At 44.3% G+C, this 21754-nt stretch overlaps 1 protein-coding gene across 1 annotated transcript in view; it reads right to left on the bottom strand.

The window, feature by feature from the left end:
• Window positions 1-21754, bottom strand: part of LOC146176682 (ATP-binding cassette subfamily G member 4-like) — a 57104-nt gene that overhangs the window by 12815 nt on the left and 22535 nt on the right. The window contains exons 3-6 of the mRNA XM_084582921.1: window positions 17342-17473; window positions 10827-10944; window positions 9500-9689; window positions 6514-6659 (exon numbers count right to left, since the gene is read on the bottom strand). Coding sequence (XP_084439047.1) covers window positions 6514-6659; window positions 9500-9689; window positions 10827-10944; window positions 17342-17473 — 586 coding nt within the window. The remainder of the gene's footprint in view (window positions 1-6513; window positions 6660-9499; window positions 9690-10826; window positions 10945-17341; window positions 17474-21754) is intronic.

The raw sequence follows: 21754 nt of genomic DNA, 5'->3' as shown, positions 1-21754 counted from the left end.
GTGGCCATAATTGGCTTCCCGTAAATGTTACGCAAAGCACATTTTTTCCTGTACCTTTTCGTCTGAACAGTAAACCACTTGCGGATGAACATATATAATAATTTTGTCAGCGAAAATTAATGACAAAAAAATGTATGCTACACAGCTAGAGAGCAATGCAGTCTGGGAATTACGTACATGACATTGCGTGCATTTAGTTATGGGAAAGCAGCTCCAGAGGCGTTCCTGTGAGTTGTGTCATAGAATACTGCAGTGCCAACCGTCTGCCTGCTATGTCGAAACGCAAGGCATTTGCAAATCTGATGAGGGCGTGTGAACCGGCTGGCCTTGGGAGACTTCGCGTGGGACACGACTTCGTGTCGTAGAGACAAGAGCCGGCACGCTCTCTAGCAAGCTGAGAACGCGAGTAGGAATGCGTTAGAGATTAGATGTAATACGCTGTACGTTGGAAATGAAATTTTTTGCATGTGCGATAACGTTCACCTCATTCCGTTCGTTTAATGTTAGTCTTAGACATGAACCACATGTATTTGCAATGAATAAGCGCACGTACGCTTATAAGTAAGGTCAATACAGGTACAGGTAGTGCAAATTGATCAGCCTCAATATTCTTTTTTTTTTTGCATCGGACTCCGGTTGCTCCAAGCCCAGAACATGGACATTAATACTTCTCGTTTAGACGTGGTGTGCGATTGAATTATTCATGCCTAACATCGTAACTTAACCAACTGATTCACTGATTCTCAGTGACCATGAAAATTAGTTTTGAGTTGAGAAACAACTAATTTTCATAGTCACTGAGAATCAGTGAATCAGGTGGCTAAGTTACGATGGGGTTAGGCATGAATAATGCAATCGCAAACCACGTCTAAACGAGAAGCATTAGTGTCCTTGGAGCAGAGGTAGTCCGACGCAAAAAAAGAAAAAGAATATTCAGGATGCGCAATTTGCACTACGTGTACCTGTATTGACCTTACTTATAAGCTGGTTGGTTGGTTTGTGGGGTTTACCGTCCCAAAGCGACTAAGGCTATGAGAGGCGCCGTAGTGGAGGCCTCCGGAAATTTCGACCACCTGGGGTTTTTTAACGTGCACTGAGATCGCACAGCACACGGACGCCACTCCGTTTCACCTCCATTGAGACGCAGCCGCCGAGGCCGGGTTCGATCCCGCGTCCTTGGGCACAGTGGTCGAGCGCCTTAACCGCTGCGCCACACCGGCGGGGCTTACTTATAAGCGTACGTGCGCTTATTCTTAGCAAATACAAGTGGTTCATGTCTAAGACTAACATTAAACCAGTCTTGAGTTGAGAAACAATGCCAATCCCTCCTGCACCCTTTGCAACAACTCCATTGCCACCCTAGCCCACATCCTGTTCCAATGCCCGGCGGATCCTCCCCCGCGGGGTCTAGAGCACCTTACCACCTGGGAGGACTGGGAGACCCTGCTGCACTCTGAGGACCCGGTTCGGCAGAAGATCGCCACAGACTGGGCTGCCGACGTCATGAACCATAGAAACATGAACGTTTGAGTGTAGTGGGGCCGTGCGGGGGCCCAGGGGCATGCATGCCCCAAACTCCTCTGTTTTAATAAAGTTATTACCCCCACCACCCCGCAGGGGTGATGCAGTGGTAAGACGGCCGACTACTCTCCGGAATGCCCGGGTTCGAACCCGACCTCGGCGGCTGTGTTTCGATGGAGGCGAAACGAAGAGGCGTCCGTGTGCTGTGCGATGTCAGCGCACGTTAAAGATCCCCAGGTGGTCGAAATTACTCCGTAGCCCTCCACTACGGCTCCCCTTTCTCTCTTTCCACCTTCACTCCCACCTTCCCCCTACCCTTACGGCGCGGTTCAGGTGTCCACAGAAACAAATGTACAGGTTCTGCGCCTTTCCCTTCCTATGAACCACTCAGGCTATGAGAGACGCCGTAGTGGAGTACTCGAGAAACAATTTTAAATGTTAGTAGTGGAGGGCTGCGGAGTAATTTCGACCACCTGGGGATCTTTAACGTGCGCTGTGCGATGTCAGCGCACGTTAAAGATCCCCAGGTGGTCGAAATTACTCCGCAGCCCTCCACTACGGCTCCTCTTTCTCTCTTTCCACTTTAACTCCCACCTTCCTCCCCTCCCTTACGGCGCGGTTGAGATGCGCCTTTCCCTTCCTGTGAACCAATTATTATTATTATTATTATTAGATGTGGCGCCGATGAGGTGGGCCAGGTCTTTGTGTGTGTGTGTGCGTGTGTGTAACACGCGTGACAAGGCACTTTCTGCTGCCCTTGTCACTAATATTATATGCTTGCATTCCAGGAGTTTCAAGACTGCTTGCTTGACCGAGAAATTTTACTTCATAAAGTTTTCCTTTTGAATTTTTCCTTTTGCGAAGTTTTTATGCACAAAACATATATTAATGGCTCGTGGCGATCGGTGCTTGTTTTCAGTCGAAATTTCACTTTGTTGAAAGTCATAATTTGTTAACGAATAATGAAGGATAAATAGTTTTATATTTCTGACCTCCTATCTCTGTTGTCTGGTAACGTCAAAAGAAAATACAGAGAAAAAAAAACACCCAGTGACTGTGCCCCCCTTTTATTGTCATTGGCTTTAATGTTGAGTGAGGTGTGGAATATTGTAGAAATTATATTAGCAACATATTAAGGCTAATTGCCAAACCTTTCAAATCACAGTGAAATTTCGAATTTTAGCCTTGCTCCGCGTTTGAATTAACTAGTGAAAAATATCTTACGGAACCGATGCGAGTCATTTTGGTGAATAAATGTGAGGCAACTGTGGAATATTTTGGAATAAGAACGTCATATTGTTCGAACTAGGAAGAAAACTTTTATTTTAATGCTTGTTCTCCACTCCCACAGGCTCCCAACGTGGTTGTTGTTGATAATAATTAGAAAATAAATTACCAGAGACCCAAGAAAGGCCCTACAAAAATAGTTCGTGAAATAATATTTTGAGAACAATTAAATTGATAAGAGTCACGTTGATAAACATATTTCCATTCAAAAAATGTGCTTTTTCGAAATTTCTTGTTAAGTCGAAAAGGAAGCAGACGTTTTGTTTCTTTATATTTAGAGCAATCAAAAATTTATGCCCAGTAAACTGCTTTGGTCTTAACGTCGCGTTTTGCAAACATTGTAATTTTAAAGGAAGTAAAGCAAAACGTTTCCCTGAGACACTAGCATTTGAGTGTAGATATTAAAAGACAAAAAGTTTTCGAATCGAAAAAACAAATCGCATGCCCGCCTTCAACACGTCTATGCGTACACGTCTGCAGGTAAGACGCGATTAAGTGGTAATATCCAGATACATCGCCCGTCCATGCGTCACCGCCATGTCAAAACAAATGAGCATATTGCGACCACAAAAAAAAAGCTATTTCGTTCACGCATTCTCCATAATTTTAGTGACCCGAAGGTCAAATGGTGTTCAAGCAAGAGAAAAACGATTCATAGAAGGAAAGGAGGCATTCTTTTCTCTCCAAGCGCAAGAACATATGCGCCCAATACGAAACAGTAGGTCACTATCTTATTGTACCCTGATATCCAGCGTCGGTGCAGACTTTGCCGATATTAAAATGATAAAGACCCTACATGATTTCGCCGAACAGAGTTCTCTCACTAAAAAACATTTTCGTTTGCAGGGTTTAACGTCCCAAGGAGACTCAGGCTATGGAGATGCCGTAGGGGTGAATTCCGAAAATTTCGACCACATGGTGTGTTTAACGTGCACTGACATGGCACAGTACACGGGTGCCTTTCCGTCTCGCCTCCGTCGAAGCGCGGCCGTCACGCTGGGCAGCTTTATTTGGCGCAAACTTCCGTCATTTTTTGACTGATCTAAATGGATAAGAGTACTTGCTCTCTGTCAACCATTACTTTCCTGTAATGAGTGCCGATTATTTCTTACGATCTGTTTCTGCAAGTTTGTTTTTTGTTTTCAGCCTCTCGCATCATCTCCATTATGACCTAATAAAATAAAACGAAAGTACCGCCCCACAAGGACAGCGCTGTGTTGACAGTAATTTCCACAATTTCAAGGAAGGAAAGGCAGAACAAAGACCAGAGGTTAGACTGATATGCAAATTAATCGCGCGGGCACATGTTGTCAAGGGAGCTTCAACCCTTTGGCAATGCATCCAATAAAGATGGTTCTTAAAGAGGCTGCATTGAAATAAGTTGATGGTTTCTGATCTTTTAAAGTGAGAGCACTTCCTGTTGGCTTTGCTGCTGTAGTGAGGGTTGTGTTTTTTTGATTGCCATTAGTTGTTAATGAACATACAAGAGCAAGCTGTAATGCACTTTCTCACGTAGTTTAAATAATGAGAAATGTCGTGCCGAATTGCAGGAAAGATAGTTTAGACGTGGTATATCTGCCCAGCCGAGGACCGTTCAAATATACCGCGTCTGAAGTATCTGCGCGAAACAATTCACAAGAGAGAGAAAGAGAGAGAGAAAGAAGCAACTTTATTTGCCCCAGACGTCGTGAATCAGGACAGGTGGGTTCTGTGTGGCCCCCAGGTGGGGGAGACATCCTGGGCCCACGAAATAAGTGCAAGTTGTGTGTTCTTGTCTGGCTTGGTAAGGAGTTGGTGCCAGCTTTCCGCAGAGGGAGCTGGCAAGAGGACTCTTGGGGGCGGGTTACTTTCGCATCCCCAGAGGATGTGCGCATGAGTGGCGGGTTCTCCGTTGTTGCAATTTGGACATGCGGGGTCGTATTTCCTGTTAGTAATTGGTGATAGCCTGGAGCGACTGAGAATTTAATGTGTCTGTAGTATGCGGAGCAGGGTGGCTTGTGCTCGGTCGAGGTCGGGGTGGGGAGGCGGGAAAAGGCGTCGCGTCTCTGTAAAAATTCGTAATTTCGGCGAAAGTCTGGAGGACTTCAGAACGTTATTTTGGCGCAAGCAGACGTGGTGTTCCTTTCACTTTACCTTTTACAATTCTATAAGAAACGTATTTGTACTTTCTTCATTTCGCTGATGTTTACGACTGACGTTATCACTTTTAAAAACATGAACTTCGTAGTACTGCGTTGAAGCATAGAGCTCTTTCAGGACTCTGATTGAAGCATACCTTATCGGAAACTAGGCTTTGGAAAGCGAATTAGGCAGTCACTTAAAGCATGTACAAAATAGCTGCGTGCTGTTGCTTGAGGCTCTTGTGCAAATGATTGTGAAGAACCGTTATTAAGCTAATGCAACTCATCCAGAAGGTGCTATGGTATATTGAGTTTCGTGTCCACAAATGATTGGGAAGAACCGTTATTAAGCTGATGGAACTCATCCAGAAGGTGCTATGGTATATTGCGTTCCGTGTCCATAAAAGTAGGAGGTCATGGACCGAGTTTACAATCATTTCGTCATAGGGAAGCTCAGATTCAGGTTAGGGGAGAGATTGTACCTATTGGGTAGCGGCAGGGTACTTGGCAGCATGGGGAATCAAATCATGGACCTCTTGCATGCCAGAGAATACTCAAATCACTAGGACACAGAGCGGCCCGTTTGCAGAAAGGTTTGGAATGGTTTATGGGGTTTAACTCTGCTAAGCTACTCAGGCTATGAGAGACGTCGTAGTGGATGGCTCCGGAAAATTTTACCACCTGGGGTTCTTTAAGGTACACGGACATCGCACAGCACATGAGTGCCTTGCTTTTCGCCTCCATCAAAACGTGGCCGCCGCAACCGCTATTTCCTCTCGCATGCATGGGCACAGTTGTAGAGTACCCTAACCACTGCACCCCGCAGCGGGGTGCTTGCAGAAAGGCGTTTCTAGGGTGCGACGATGTTGCCCGCTTGCCGCCGTTCAGGGTGATGATAGCGCCGCCATTTTGGTCCTAAGGAGCGTTTCGCGCGTCGACATGACAGCGCATGACCGCGCTAACCGGCTGCAGGGACGTGTGTGGCAGGGACGACGGCATGAACAGCCGCTTAAAACTAAAATGACGACCGCACGGACAGCCGCCTAAAACCAAAATGACACCGCGGAAACGCGATGTGGTACAAAGCATGTCATCACCCTGAACGGCGGCGCGCGGACAACATGGAGGCACCGTAGACGCTTCTGTATATCATCACTGGATATATGGTGAGTAATTGTTGCTTATGCAGCGTTTGTACGTCACCGCTTTGCTTCCTCAACTCCTTTTGACATATTTTTGCCCTCAAATGGCGGAAATTGGACCTAGTTGGTTATTCATAGCTGTGTTGTGTAATTGTCGTTCTTTGTGTTAGCGCGGTGAACCACTATGTTTCCCTCCCTGCAGCTATTGCCTACTCCGTTAATGCCTATGTAGGCATCGAGTCAAAACCGCCGACAGAGGGCCACCAAACGGAAACATACACAATAGTTCTCAAAGCGCAAGCTCTTGTTTCGTCATCATATTTGGAACCAGCCTCTGAAAGTCTGCTTATTAGCATCAGGCATCCATTTACTCCGAGCACTACCAAAAAACAAATTGATGCGCACCTTCAACATAATAAATATCATCACAGGCCAAAGTTTACCTGGTTGGTTCGTCCAGGAAAAGCACCGGCGGGCTGTAGACCAGTTCCTGTGCGAGCATGACCCTTTTCCGTTGACCCGTGGAGAGATTTTTCACGTAGTGACTCTCACAGATGTCCAAGCCCCAAAGCTTCAGAATTCCGGACACCTGCATGACATAACCCTTTTCTGTTACTTTCACGCGGCTAGACTATCTGCAGACCGCATTCACAACCAGCGCGCGCTAGATAAGAAAATTAACACGTGTATGTGCTGGCAGGTAACTTAACAATCATGTACAGATGTTGCTCCTGTGTCTTCCAGTCACGACAGCAGTAGAACGTTGCCATTGTTTTACTGTGAGCACTTCAGTATTATTTCACTGCCAAGGAAAGAAACGGCGTGTCAGTCGAGTCGCGGTATTTGTTCTATTCAATTGTCTCATTGTTGTGAAGCTCCGGCCACTGTGGGCGCCGAACTAGGAAACGCGGAAAACAATCTAGCGTGACGTTAGCCTTGGAAGGAAGTAGTTAAGTCGGCAATAATGCTGGTGTACCTTTCGAGTTGCCGGAAACTGAAAGACATGATTTGCGACGTAGCTCTTGTTCTTCATTAGCTCGTGAACGGCTTGTTGCTGAGTAGTTTAACACGTGCTCAGAAGACGTAATGAAATAAATGAACAAATAATGTGTGGCGATAGAGCAGGCGCAAGAGTTTCGACAGGAAGGCTGCGTCGCACCGCTTTGAGGAAATTAGTGTGCTGCCATTTATGCTCGAATGGTTAATGAGGTGTGTTTCTCGTATGCAAAATTGAATAGTGGTTAACGCAGTTTTTTTTCCCCTTTTACGGTCATTTGATCGCTTCAAAAGGCTGTGCAATGATGAGAACACATGCGGTGCTTCAGAGAATTGCATGAAAAAAGCCCGTGGTGCCGTTATTTTCTTATGTCTCTTGTGCTCTCTTTTCGCATCGTTCTACCCCTATTTGCAAAAACACTATTGCGCTTAACTGAAGCATTAACCAGGATATAATCATATTTTCTTGGTGCAACTCGGTGCATAGTCCTGCAGTATTCGAATAACCACGCGTGCTTCGCAAATACAAAGTGATGCAGCTGCCCATGTCAATTGTAAAATGTTTGATGAAACGAGATAGAAGCCACATCTTAATGCCTCTCATGATTATGACCAGGCATATGCGCGACTGGTGCCATGAAGGGCACAACTACTGGTCTAAACAATATTTGTTGTGTAGTGAACGAAGATACATACTACATCGCAACGAAGCTACAGTTGCTACATACTGAAGCACCCCACTTTTTTTTTCTGAACGGCAGTCGTAGTTTTTTGAGGTACAGCAAGCGGTAAATTGCGAAGTCTAACTAAAAACGGGCGCTGAGCACTCTTCAGTGTGCCATTACTACGTTTGTCTGTCGTCTTTCTTCATGGGGATGATCGAGTAGCACTTTCTCCAACCGTCACCCTAAGTATGGCGTATTTGTCTTCCAGTGTCCGCACCCGCGATATAGTTTGCTTAACTGTAAAGATCAGCAGTCCAACAAAACGATTCCCGAAGAACTGGTCAGGCATTCGCGAGGCGGTATTCGGTTTCCACATTCCTCCGATAGACATTGAGTCGTAGACACGACTCCAGGTCCTTCATCTTGTACTATTAATGTGACGTGTAACGCATCGCTTAGGTCTAATTGAGCAGGAGTTTAAAGAAATCAGTCGAGGCATAAATTCTGAGCCTAGCCTCGTCACCCTTAGACAGTTATTGTTCTCTCGTGGCCATATGTTGAAGTTACAATATAAGAGCGTCATCATAACCAACGCAGAAACTATGTCTGCTCCTCTCTCGCGATCAAGATAATTGCTGACATTGCTTCATAGTGCCCGAAATCTGCTCCCCGACGTAAAACGCACGCAGACGCAAAGCCGAAATTCACGACCACAGCTGCTACAGGCGTCATTGACAAGATAGGTCAACTGAAAAGTGTATCACATTGAGTTGCCGTGAGCAGACCACGTGATCATGAGAAACAACGCAATGTGATTTTGTCTCAGAAAAGGGGCATTTTTCTTAGCACGAGAAATTAGCGTAATAAAAGAAGACGGAGGGATGCAGCGCTAGCGCTACTAACATCGGTTATTAGCCGCTCTTGTGCCGCTCTTGTGCCCGCCTGCTTTTCCAACTTTGTAAAGCTAAATTTGCGCGGTCATAACCTGCGAGCCCAACCTTTTGCTCCGGTGCACATTTATTGGATGATGCTGAGGAGCTTTTTGGAACTGAACCTATAATTGGATATCCTACTTTAGTGAGAAAAGCCGTATCAGTCACAATAACCTCATACAAATTTCTCATACTAAACTCATAGAAATAACATAGAATCTTATGTATTTCTCATATGTTGAATGAGGGTTGTATGATATGATATCAGATTTGTACGAGTTTAGTATGATTTATTATGAGAATTTGTATGAGGTTAGACAGTATTTATGAACTAGATTTTGCGAGCAGAGTGGCAAGAAACAATAATGCTGTACGATGCAAAGCAGCATCAAAACCTAGTTAGCACTTGTAGTATCGCGAAGACCTGCGCGTGAATTTTCTGTCTATAAGGGCCGTATTGGCATTTATTCCCTCCACTGCGGTTCATTTCTTCCAGTAGCATCTTCTCGAATGCACAAAATTACGTTTCAACTGGCATCTTCAATGACGATATTTTCCCTAGACTGTTGTTGCTATAAGCGGCTGACAGAAAAGCAGGCAAAGACCGGTCCTCGAACAGGTACTCAAAGTTTTCCGCTAGGGCTGCGGTCGAGTGGTATAGATTTATAGAGTTCATTGCATGCACGCCAATGGTGGACTTTCAGCGCCAAGTACTTGTGAGAATATTAGCTTTTATAGCTGGCAACTCCCGTGAACATGCTGAGTATAAAATTGCATTTCAAATGAAAGCAGGTAAATATATGAGATAAATTCTAATATCCAATACGTCTGCGTACCAGAGCACTGCGCTCTTTGTAGGTGAAGGCTGCAGGCAGCTTCAATTTGGCGGCGGTGTCCACTGTCTCGCGTACGGTCAGATGAGGGAGCAAGTCCTCGCCGCTGACAACGTAGCTGCTGAGCTTGCGGAAGCTTCGGTCCTTAAACGGCTGACCATTGACGAAAAGGTCTGCTTGAAAACTTCTGGTCCTGCGAGTGTGTAATGCGGGACAGAACTTTAAGGTCTACGGCCACAGAACATCACCAACCCCAAGAATGTGGGCCTAAAGATGCACAGAGACGCTTAGTAATCCGATTATGCGCTGTTCTGCTATCTTAATGATCGCTGATGTAAATGCTTGTCTACTTTAGCTCCGTCTATGATGTAATCCTTGGGTGCTTCCATGTGATAGCATTTTTGGATATTCTAGCAGAGCTTGAAATTATGTTTCAGAGACACTATGCCGATTTGGTTCACTTTTTCTACCTTCTGTAGTTTCAGGTACAGGTGAGAAGTTCAGTACGTTCTAGAAAATTGCCATACATTCTACAAGCACGACATGCTGAACATACGACATTTGTTGCAATATGAAATCATAAAGTGTCGTTGCCGGGTTACCTGATTTGTTACATTCTGTATTCCAGCTATTCTTAAACTATTCTAAAGTGGTTAGCACAAAAGTTTCTTCGAGAATTTCGAGCTCGATAGTAAATAAAACAGTGCCGAATTGTTATCACTAATATGAAAAACCTGCGCATACAGCGACATTAGGTAATATGCTGCTATCAAGAGGTTGAAATGTGGTTGGCTGAAGCTACATAACACCCTTCTCATTTCGCCATTTCATTACAACTACTTAGCTTGAAAACTGATTATTATAATTTTCGAAACAGTTAAAATTCTGTACTGCCTAGAGAACCAGTAAAATTGAAAAGCAACAGGGCAATATAGCAGAGCTTTTAAGAAGCACAAAACAGTCTATTTCAGTGCTGTTGTTTAGTTAAATCTGTTTAGAGCTTTCGGATACGAATACGGAACGGAAGTGCAGAAAAATTAAAATGAAAATGCACGCTGAGTTTAATTCCGTCAATCTCTGTAACTGCGCCGACGTCTCTGATGTGGAATTGCTGCCTACCCCATTTCCATTGGGAAGCGTCGATATGCTTCCAGCCGTTCATTTTGAGAAGTGACTTGGGAGATCACAAACAACGCTGTGTAGAAATGACGTAGATCTACAGAGCACGACAACAGCAAAGCGCAATGAGGCTTGGAACTGAAGGAAGCCTTGCGTACATTCAACTTTTATGATAATGAGTGCCATTTTGTTGTTTTTCTTGAGTGCTTACTGGAAGCCGGCGAGTACGTCCAGCAGCGTCGTCTTTCCGGCGCCGGACGGGCCTATGACGGCCGTCATCTCCCCAGGCCTGAGGTTGCCGCTGAGGTTGCGCAGAATTTGCTTTGATCCTGCAAGAAAATGAATGGCAGAAATGAAATTTTAAATTATTCTCCGATTAAAACCACGTCTACGTTTTGTATGCAACTTTATTTTGAAACAGCACTTGGGGCAAATTCGTATGTCAATATGTGTAGGCACTAAATGCTGCGTTCCGATGGAAAAGACGTGGTTGCCATAAAATGTAGAGATGTTGTTATAAAATGTTGCTACAAAATGTAGATTAAAAGATGAGAGAAATTGCAACGCAAGCACCGATCCAAAATGCTGTGCTCAAAAATGTAATGAGATGATGCCAGTGCCGGCTTCGTGTTTTTGACTTTTGGTGGTCATACCGCACTGCTACGCTCTTTGGGGTGGTTAGCGAGGAATGCTTTGTGAACATTGAAGTCGCGAGTCGTAATCAACTGATAGAGAAGATGATGTTACATGTTTCACTTTAACTTTGTTGGCAGCAAACGCATCTTTTGTTCCCCCCAAAGCACCAAAAGGCTCATAAAATATCAAGAATTGAATTCTCTGAGGACTTCAGCGCAGTAGAAACAAGTACAAGAGCAAGAGAAACGGACTCAAACACAGGCACTGACTAAAAACCTTTTTTTTTTCTCGTTCGGCTCTGTCGTTCTTGTCCGGGTTGTTACTCCGCTGTAGTCCTCAGTATGATGAACGAACAAGCCTGCCGCTACGTATTAACTGAATTCTCTCTGATCACAGTTCACCTCAGTGCCAATTCAAAAGTGAAAATTCGAGAAGAGGAACACTTAAAACAGCAAATGAAAGTGAAGGGCGCAACAATGTTCACACTGTAAGAAATTAGGGCCAATTTAATTTTATACAAATTTAAAATTATATATACTACTTTGACGTTGCCCTCCTTGTCCCTTATCGCATACATCTGATTTTTGCCTATGCCCAATTTCTTCTTTACCGCTTTAAGGCTTCCCCCGTTCTTTACAGCATGCTCAATTTTCTCCATATTATACTACCTTATATCGGCCACCTTGCGTTTATTGATTAACTTTGATATTCGGCCAATTCGATCTGGTCTGCTGGATTGGAAGCTTTCATACTCTGGCGTTTCTTGATCAAATCTTTCGTCTCCTTAGACAGCTTACCGGTACCCTTTCTAACTATCCTACCACCTACTTCTACCACGCATTCAGTAATGATATCTCTGAAATTATTGTTCATTGCTTCTAGAGTAATGTCGCCATCCTCGGTTAGAGCTGAATATCTATTCTGTAGCGAGATCCTGAACTCTTCTGCCGTCCCACCGCTAATTCGTAAATCGGTTTCTTTCTTACTAATCTGCTGCGTTCCTTCTTCAGGTTTAGGCTAATTGGGACCTCACCATCCTGTGATCACTACATCGCACTTTCCCGATTACCTCTACGTCTTGCATAATGGCGGGAGTTGAACACATTATGAAATCGATTTCATTTTTAGTCTCCCCGTTAGGACTTTTCCATGTCCATTTCCGGTTCTTCCGTTTGCTGAAGAAGGTATTCATGATTCTTAAGTTATTGCGCTCTGCAAACTCAACTAGTAACTCCCCCCTGCTATTCCTAGAACCAATGCCATAGTCACCTACTGCCCGGTCTCCTGCCTGCTTTTTCCCTACCTTGGCATTGAAGTCACCCATTAGTACAGTATACTGCGTCTTTACTTTTCGCATTGCCGATTCTACATCTTCGTAGAAGCTTGCAACTGCTTGGTCATCATAACTACATGTAGGTGCATAGGCCTGTACAACCTTCAGTTTATACCGCTTGTTAAGCCTAATTACGATTCCTGCCACCCTCTCGTTAATACTACAGAATTCATCTATATTACCCGCTATATACTAATTGACGAGGAAACCTACCCCGAGTAGTCGCCTCTCTGGTAAACCTCGATAACACAGTACATGCCCATCTTTCAGTACAGTATATGCCTCATTCGACCTCCTAACCTCACTAAGCCCTATGACATCCCATTTCATACCCTCTAGTTCCTCCAACAGCACTGCTAAACTAGCTTCACTAGCTAGGGTTCTAGCGTTAAACGTTGCCAGGGTCAGTTTCCAATGGCGGCCTGTCCAGCGGAGCCAGGGATTCTTAGCAACCCCTGCTGCGTCACAGGTCTGACCGCCGCCGTGGTCAGTTGTTCCGCAGCCGCTGGTGACTGAGGGCCGGGGTTTTATGGAGCCTATCATGGGAGGTTTTCACTCCGGCTCTGAGTCTCTCATGTTTCGTAAAATGCTGCTTACAATCTAGCATAGTATATTAGAAAGATCAAACTACATTTCTTGAAAGTCCAGCGTTAACTAAGCCATATGACATAGATTGCGTTGTATTTCTGTCTAATTCATGATCGAAGCATGAAAAGTGTTACCAAGTTGGTAGCTCCTGACAAATGCTTCAGCCGCTATTGATGAAGCCAGTGAATGGGGTTCTGTAATGCCACGCATTAAAATGAAGAGAATCTCGTTGTGTTTGATCATACGAAAAAGCTCAACAACTAAGTGACTATGACAAAACGCAGTGTCCGCATTTCACACGCGCTGCTTCATCGATTCCAAGTTACGTTTCTCAGCAGCGTTTGAAGACATACACGCTCGTAAATTTATAAAACTAATCTATAAATGGATTCTGCAAACACCAACGCCGACTACTGTAGCGGTAGCGACAAATTACATATGGTTCCAAGTTTTTCTTTTTTTGCTTTGTACATTACGCAAGGAAGCATTGCGAAACCTTTTTAATGCAAATATTTCCAGTAAGACGATTATATGAATTATCTAGTATTTCCTCTTGCATTATTGATTATATGCAGCAATAGGAGTAGGCACCTAGCGCCTGGTGTTACCATAAAAGGAACCATGAAAATCTAAAAAGACTCATCGCGATCACGAACGGGGGTCCATAAGCCAAAGGAAGCGCGAAAGCGCTTTAGCGAATGCAGTATTCAATTCACGCGATTGTCAGTGTTACCTATTTGTGACTGCGACTTATCACGTGTAGGTGTTTTTCCTACGAATAACCTTTGCTTCGCCCTGTACTTATCGCACTAAGCACGTAAGGCTATCTTAGACGAGAACAAATCTTTGATCGATGATAAGGTCTTAGGAAAGGGAATCCCTGTATAATCTGCGTACTTCCTTTCGAAACGTGCTGATCAAAAGTTTCCCGGAAAAGTTCATATTTCATTGTCTTCGTTTCTGGTGTGTTTTCCCACGTTGTAAGTACAAGACCTAAAGGTATCGCAGTGTGAGAGTCGTGAGTTCACCTTTCTGGAATTCAGGAGTATCAGGCTGGCTAGAACAGCGTGATACCTGCTTTAGCGGCTGGCCTAAGAGCACTCTCCCTCGGGACCGGCCGTGGCTGTGCATAGCCGATATAGCTAAGGAAAATGAGGAATTACGCCTGTATTGTTAGTACTAACAGAACAGATGCCGATGTTTCTGCAGCCGTAGACTCGTGGCGAAAAGGTGGGAAAGGTATATACGCAAGACGGTGCATACCAGTCTTAAAGGTTAGCTTTCAGGCCCTGAGAGTAGAGCGTCCGTGACTCGTAACCTTAGGTTCCAAAAAGACTCTTAAAACGTCAACTCCGTTCCAGTTTCTAGTCTCACAGCATTCAACAAATATGGCGGACCTCCTTTCTGTTATAAAGATTAATGGCGAATTTACCAGCATCATCATCATCATCATCAGCCTGATTTTAACCACTGCAGGGCGAAGGCCTCCCATATTTCTCCACTTAACCCGGTTATGTGCTAGCTGAATCCACTTGACCCCTGCGAACTTCTTAACCTCATCCGCCCACTTAACTTTCTGCCGCCCCCTGCTACGCTTTCCTTCCTTGGAATCCAGTTTGTTACCCTAAGCGACCATCGGTTATCCTCTCTTCGCACTACATGTCCTGCCCATGCCCATTTCTTCTGCTTAATTTCCACTAGAATGTCAGTAACCTGAGTTATTTATCTGGTCAACTCTGCACGTTTCCTATCTCTTAATGTTACCCCTACCATGTTTCGTTCCATTGCCCTCTGCGTTGTCCTCAACTTAAGTAGAACTCTCCTGGTTAGCCTCCACGTTTCAGCCCCATAGGAGAGTACAGGTAAGAGGCAACTGTTAATACTTTCCTCTTGAGCGATACCGGTAAGCTGCTAGTCATAATCTGCGAGTGCTTGCCAAATGCGCTCTATCCCAATCTTATTCTTCTTGTTATTTCCTTTTCATGGTCCGGATCTGCGGTTACTACCTGTCCTAAGTAGACATATTCGCCTACTACTTACAGTACTCCGCTGCCTAATGTAAACTGCTGTTCCTTCCCGGGGCTGTTGAACATTACCCTAGTCTTCTGCATATTGATTTTCAAACCTACCTTTCTACTTTTCCTGTCTAGGACATCAATCATTATTTGTAGTTCATCTCCCGAGTTGCTTAGCAAGGCAATGTCATCAGCAAATCGCAGATTACTGAGGTATTCTCCATCTACCCTTATCCCTAACTGCTCCCATTCCAAGTCTCTGAATACTTCCTCTAAACAAGCTGTGAATAGTACTGGGGAGATTGTCTCCTTGCTTAACACCTTTCTTTATGGGAATTTTGTTACTTTCTTTATGCAGAACTATGGTTGCTGTGCAGCCACTATATATCTTCCAGCACTTTCTCGTACGGCTCGTCTACCCCCTGATTTTGCAATGCCTGCATCACCGCCGAGGTTTGAACTGAGTCAAATGCTTTTTCCTAATCAATAATTGCTATGTATAAGGGCTGGTTATATTCCGAGCATTTCCTATAACCTGATTGATGGTATGGATATGATCGATAGTAGAGTACCGTTTCCGAAAACCTGCTTGATCCTTTGCTTGATTGCAGTCTAAGCAGTTTACCAGCATACGAGCGGATTTTAAAAAGGCACTATATTTGAAACCCACCTGTCTTTTCAACTGAGGTTGCACAAATATGCGATGCCCTGCCGCGGTAGTGCAGTGGTTATGGCGCTCGACTACTGTGCCGAAGGACGCGGGATCGAATCCCGGCCGCGGCGGCCGTTTTTCGACTGAGGCGAATGCGCCCGTGTGCTGTGCGATGTCAATGAACGTTAAGGAATTCCAGGTAGTCAATTTCCGGAAATTTCTAGTACGGTGTCTCTCACAGCCTGAGTCGCTTGGTGACTCACCGCGAAAACTTGGTGATTGACCGCGATGAAGTGAATGTAGACCGAAGTATTTGTTACAAGAGCTCCTTAAAAGGCTGTTTGTTGCTGCATTCGTTTGTTGCATGGAAATAATATGAACCAGTTACAATGAATAGATTGACTTAAAGCAATGTATAATCGGGAACCACGAGAGAAAGGTTTAGTGCATGTGCTTTAACGGAGTTGTGTGATGATACCTTGGCGTATACAGTCTAGCATTACGATAGCTGATTGGTGCCTAATCTCGCATGAATGACGTTACTGCAGGTTGCGTGAGTACACTATAGAGAAGTACATTTCGATTCAACCTATGCCTCTTGGTAGGCTTTAGGGCTGGTCAAAAGACAAAATCCCGCCACATGATTAAGTGAACAAAACATTAGCCACGTAATTCTTTGGGGGAAATGCACGAAAGCATTATGTCGACAGAAACAAAAGGTCAGGCTCTTGTGGGAAATAATCCAACTACATACAGTTTTAATGAGAAGAACGTCGTTGTGGTAGCCATTAATGGCCCACTGTCTAAGGATTGACCTTTTAAGCAAATGAGCCCAGTGATTTGATCAGGTACCGGATATAGTCTGCGCAAAATTCTACAGTGATACGCGCGCTGCAAAGCTGCAAAAATGCAAATCAAAGCTCTCTCATCCTCCCCGTCGGGAAACCAGCTTCCCCGTTCTCTATGAGCCGCAAGGCTGACGTCGTAGTTGCAAACGACATTCATTGGTTCGTCTCGTTTACTGACGGGTGAAGGATGGGCGTACACCACTAATTCCGTCCAGCGCTTGCTGCGCGCTTTTCCCTCGCCACGGTTGGACAAAATGCAGCGGGGTGCGCTCCCGCACCCGTTTTTTTTTTTTTTTTTTTTTTTTTTTTTTTTCGCGCACGCAGAGGCCACGCCCTACCTTCCGCCAAACTTGGAAAAAGAAGGGGAATTTGGCTTGCGGAGCCTTGAAGACCGGGTAAGAGAGTGAAAAACCTTTGCGAGGGAACGGGAGGAGAGAATTATGACAGAATTGGGTGATTGCGGTGGCTGTAACTGCGTTATTGATTGCTCTTTTCAAAAACATTTTGCGGCCTTGCGTTCTGGGGGTGAAGAAAACATTTTCCACCGGAGGGTGGACAGTAGGCCTTCAAAGGCATGTCTCCATTAAAAAAAAAAAAGAAAGAAAGAAAAAAAAAAAACAGAAGGCATGTCGACGATAACAACCCAAAACCAACCTTTCTTGTCCGGAACTTTGTACGTGAGATTCTTCCAGCTTATGGTCGTTGGGATGACAGGTGCGTCCATAGCATAAGGTCCACCGCCGTTTGAAGTTGTCAGTATTTGCGGCTTCCTCTCCACGGTCACGTCTGGGAAGGTAAGGAAGACTATCGATAAATCGATGATGACGTCACGCTCTAAATTATGCTGTCTGTGCCTTGTGGGCATCAAATCATCAGTCTAATCTGTTTGCATAAGTGATACAAAATTAGAAAAATGATGAAGTTATCACTGGAGACCATACGCCATATTAAACCTTTGCCGTCATAAACTACCTTGCAACCTTTAATGTTGCGGAATGAAATTTTAGTTCTTGGGCGATGATCAAGATGATGGCTTTCGTAGTAAAGGCCACTTTACCCGCTATCCATATATGACATTTAAATTATCTGCTGCTGCTGCCAAGATATCCCGAAACAAATCGTCTATCAAATTCAAAAAGAGATATCCCGTTCTGCTTTCGACGTTTGATACCACCAGGTCGACTTCGCGGCGTTGTCATGCATTCTTAAGCGTATTGTTGCCGCTGATGACGATTTAATATAAAATCTATACGGATTACGCAGAAACACATTAGTGCTAATTATCGCCTGAATTCGGCAATAGAACATTGTTTTTGAGCAACGCGGAGGAATTAGCTGTCAGTTCCTTGACTCTTCCCAGTTGCACTGTTTTAACAGCGTGGCGATAGCTGCGGCGTTATTTTCCACCATTCATGTTTTCAAAATCGGCGGCGAAACTTTATATGCACACGTTCCTGAAATTAGCGCTTCGGCAATATAGGATCCCTGCTGCCTATTGCTGAAACTCAAACATCGTGCTCAATGGCAGAAAAAGAGGAAAATGTGAGGAGTACACTTAAGAAGAGTATTTAAGGCGTGAAGCGATATTGTTAATAGCTTCCTCTTGGGGATCGTCGTTCACGTAGCCTCGTTACACGCTTAATATATACTCCCATAATTTGTGCCTCACTTATCACGCACATATCCATCGGCATAGAGTATTAATCTCCGCACTCGACATAAACACATACAAACTCTCGCTTCAAACAAGCCGTGCGGATGTGCATGTATAGACTAATATTAACCTTCTAAGATACCTACTAAGATACCTTCGCCTAATGTTATTAGAAGGCTGGTCCACCTAACCTGCCTATCTGAAAGCAGAAGCCTAATTACTCGCTTTGTCTATGTCACATGATCTTGTAACGTTGCATAACACACCGTCCAGTCAGCGCACAAACATTTCACCTTCCAACCACGAATTGAAATAGCAGCGCCTGTGATATTTATTGTTTACAACGACGACAAGGCCAACAACCTCGGATTTTCTGCAGACGGGCTTTTCAAGCTATCGCGGTAACAGCGTACCCAAAAATGGAAACCAGTAGGTGAGCTTAATAGATGACAGAACTAGAAAAGTGAACAAACCTGCCTGTCAGCCAAGTTCTGGCCCCTATTATAAAGATAGCGACATAATGTTGTGGTTTTGTTGTAAAAGTGTGTCTATAAGGGCCTAAGATTTATTACTTACACTGAGAGCAAGGGCCCTTGGTAACGTGATTCAAAGGGTTGCGAGCGGTCTCTCGTATGTTAAATTTGCCGAAACATTATCTGGGAACAGAGCCACAATGATTACGAGAATCGAATACGAGGCGTGAAGAGACGGACATAATACATAATGGTGTAATTTCACGCATGAAAGAGCTGAAGACAACCGATTATCATTGTAATCGTATAGCGCTAGTGCCAAAAGAAATAAAGTGGCTATAAGGTGAGGCAATAATCGGCTTGATATGACGTAACCGGCACCTCGGAAAGCACTTTCTTATCCCCACCCGAACCTTCTTTGGAGCTCGGCTTGTGGTGTCGACACAAGGAAGCATCGTGTTACCGCCAGGCGTCTCGCTCTCGTTTCAACCTTCCGGATTCGTTAGGCTCGTCCTTGGGTCACACTTGACAGCAAAACGCAACATTCGCTCCGCTTGTTTAGGATGGTTGCCATTGGTATACGCAACACAGGCAACTAGGTCCCACTAACCCAAAGAAGAGAACAACACAAAAGTATTTCTGTTAAATTTAAAGATAAGAACAAATTAAGAACAAAACGGCATGCAAATAGAAACATTAGGCGATTAACACGTGCTAAAGGCAAGAAAAACGGAAATGAAAGAACAAACATAAAGGACGAAGAACAACTTAATGTGTGAATGAAAACATCGGATATTGAATGAAGCAAGGGAAGATACAATGAAGAGAGGAAAACAGAAAAAAAAAGTATTAAAATTATCTAGTAAGAACAAGGACCTCACGGGACGTGTAACCCATGGATCTCAAGCAATGTTTAAAAATAGGTTTTTGGAAGAGTGCTTTCTTAGAGGATGCACTTTTAGACGCCGTACTCGTCAGAATGCAGCTCAGACATGATAACTAGCAGGTTATTAAAATACTAAATACTTGACCTTGTAACTATTACAGCAGATGTCCCCATTTGTTGAGAGTCCTGAAGATCACTGTCGCTAATATCTGTACAGATTGAGGTATTAAAGTATACACCGTGCAGAATATTCGGGTCCCACCTGGGAAAAAGTGAAAATGTGCTCTTGTGCGTGTGTGCGTCTGGCTTCAGCAGCGTGACGAGCCCGTGGGCGCTTTGCCCTCACTAACTCTTTCGTACGATCGCCAACTTTCAATTTGTGCGATATGCTGCACAGGCGACAAAAATGGCAATTTTTGAAACGTAAAAACCTGTATGGATATCATATATGCGGCGGTCGACATATCTCTCAATAAATGCAGTAAGTGAAGGAACCTAACTGTATAGTGAAATAGTGTATAATTTAGCATAATTTGATGAGCTCAGAAGCTGTTTTCTCATGCGCAGCAGAGCTGGTGATGCTGTACCGAAGCAGAGTTCTGACTACAAATTCCTACTTTTAAAACTGACCTTAGTTTTAGCTAAATTAAACGCTCTTTGTGATCACATTGTCTGCTCTTAAACGCATGAGATAGTCTATCATAGAACAATATTTATTTTTTTTTCGCCGATGACGTTATGAGTGCTTTAGCGATAGTAGGCAACTGCTACCTTCCACATGCACAGGAATGCTGTGTATTCCTTTCCGTGCATCTTAACGTAAGAGGAAGGGTGTGCTGTCAAGGACGCTGTTGCAGCGTCCGGCGTCGCGAGCCCGCAAATGAGCCCCGCTTTCAACATAAGGAACCCAACGAAGAGCTTTATTCCCTTTCAGGTCTCCAGAGGTTCGACATCGCTGTTAATCGCTAGGCCACGTGAAACTGAGAGGGGGGGGGGGGGGGGGGGGGGGGGGCTGTTGCAAAACAGCTAGTCCTCCTGGCGACACCGGCAGAAGTAAGACCTGTGTGGCACTGAGCAGGAGGCTTGCCTTTGTGGCACATTAGTTTGTCCTTGGCACAAATCCTAAGAAATGGAAGGTGGAAATTAGATTGCTTCATTCCTGAGCTATATTTCCTTGCTACTCTAGGAACGTAAGAAGACATAAAGGTTGCGTAACGCGGAAAAGTCGAAAGAATAATGGAGCCGAACAAATTGTGCTTCATATATATGAGCTAGAATCATTATGGGATGAGTCTCTTCTCCTTTTCGTCTCTTCCGTGTGTTTTTATCCTTGCGTTGCGATGTGCCGATTCCTATTTGTCCCTTTCGGTGCGTATGGAGTTGCCCATTGAAGAAAGCTGTGTCCTGATGTTGATTCCCTTCTCCTGGACAGAGGCTAATCTAGATAGCTTTTGGTGGCTAGAAAATGCAGAGTTCACAGCTTTAATATAAACGCCTTGCGCAATAGCCGTTTGAAAGACAAACGTAGCATTAGACTGATTGTTTGGCTCTGAAAAATGCAGCTGTTAGAATAACACACACAAAAAAAAGCAGGCCAGAGCTTTTATTTCCTTTTTCTTATCTTCTTCTTTTACTAAGCGGTACCAGCCTGTAATGTTCTATGCTATTCAGATATAATAGAACACCTGTTTAACTTGAAAATGCCCAGCAGATGTTATCAGGCTAAAAGCATGAGGACGAATCCTTGCCAATGCGTAATTTGACGCAATGGTAACTGGCAATGGTAATGGGCTCAATGGTAATTTTGGTACAATGAAAGGTGTGCTCAGCACTGCCTGCTGATTACAAGCTGGTTTTTTCTATATGGTTTAAAACGTCCTAAAGTGTCTCAGGCTGCTAGAAAGGCCATAGTAGAGCTGGTGAAATTTCAACTGCGTAGGGTTCTTAACCTGTACTGACATCGCATAGTACACGTGAACCTTGCTTTTCGATCTGCTCAAAGAAAGCGGCTACCGTAAATTGACATTGGAAGGGAGTATATATATATATATATA

The sequence above is a fragment of the Amblyomma maculatum genome, chromosome 10 (genome assembly GCF_055883805.1).
Source record: "Amblyomma maculatum isolate TAMU_Amacu chromosome 10, ASM5588380v1, whole genome shotgun sequence".
NCBI classification, from domain to species: Eukaryota; Metazoa; Arthropoda; class Arachnida; order Ixodida; family Ixodidae; genus Amblyomma; species Amblyomma maculatum.
Note: the sequence above shows the minus strand (reverse complement) of the source record. Positions and strands in the feature narration are given on the sequence as shown.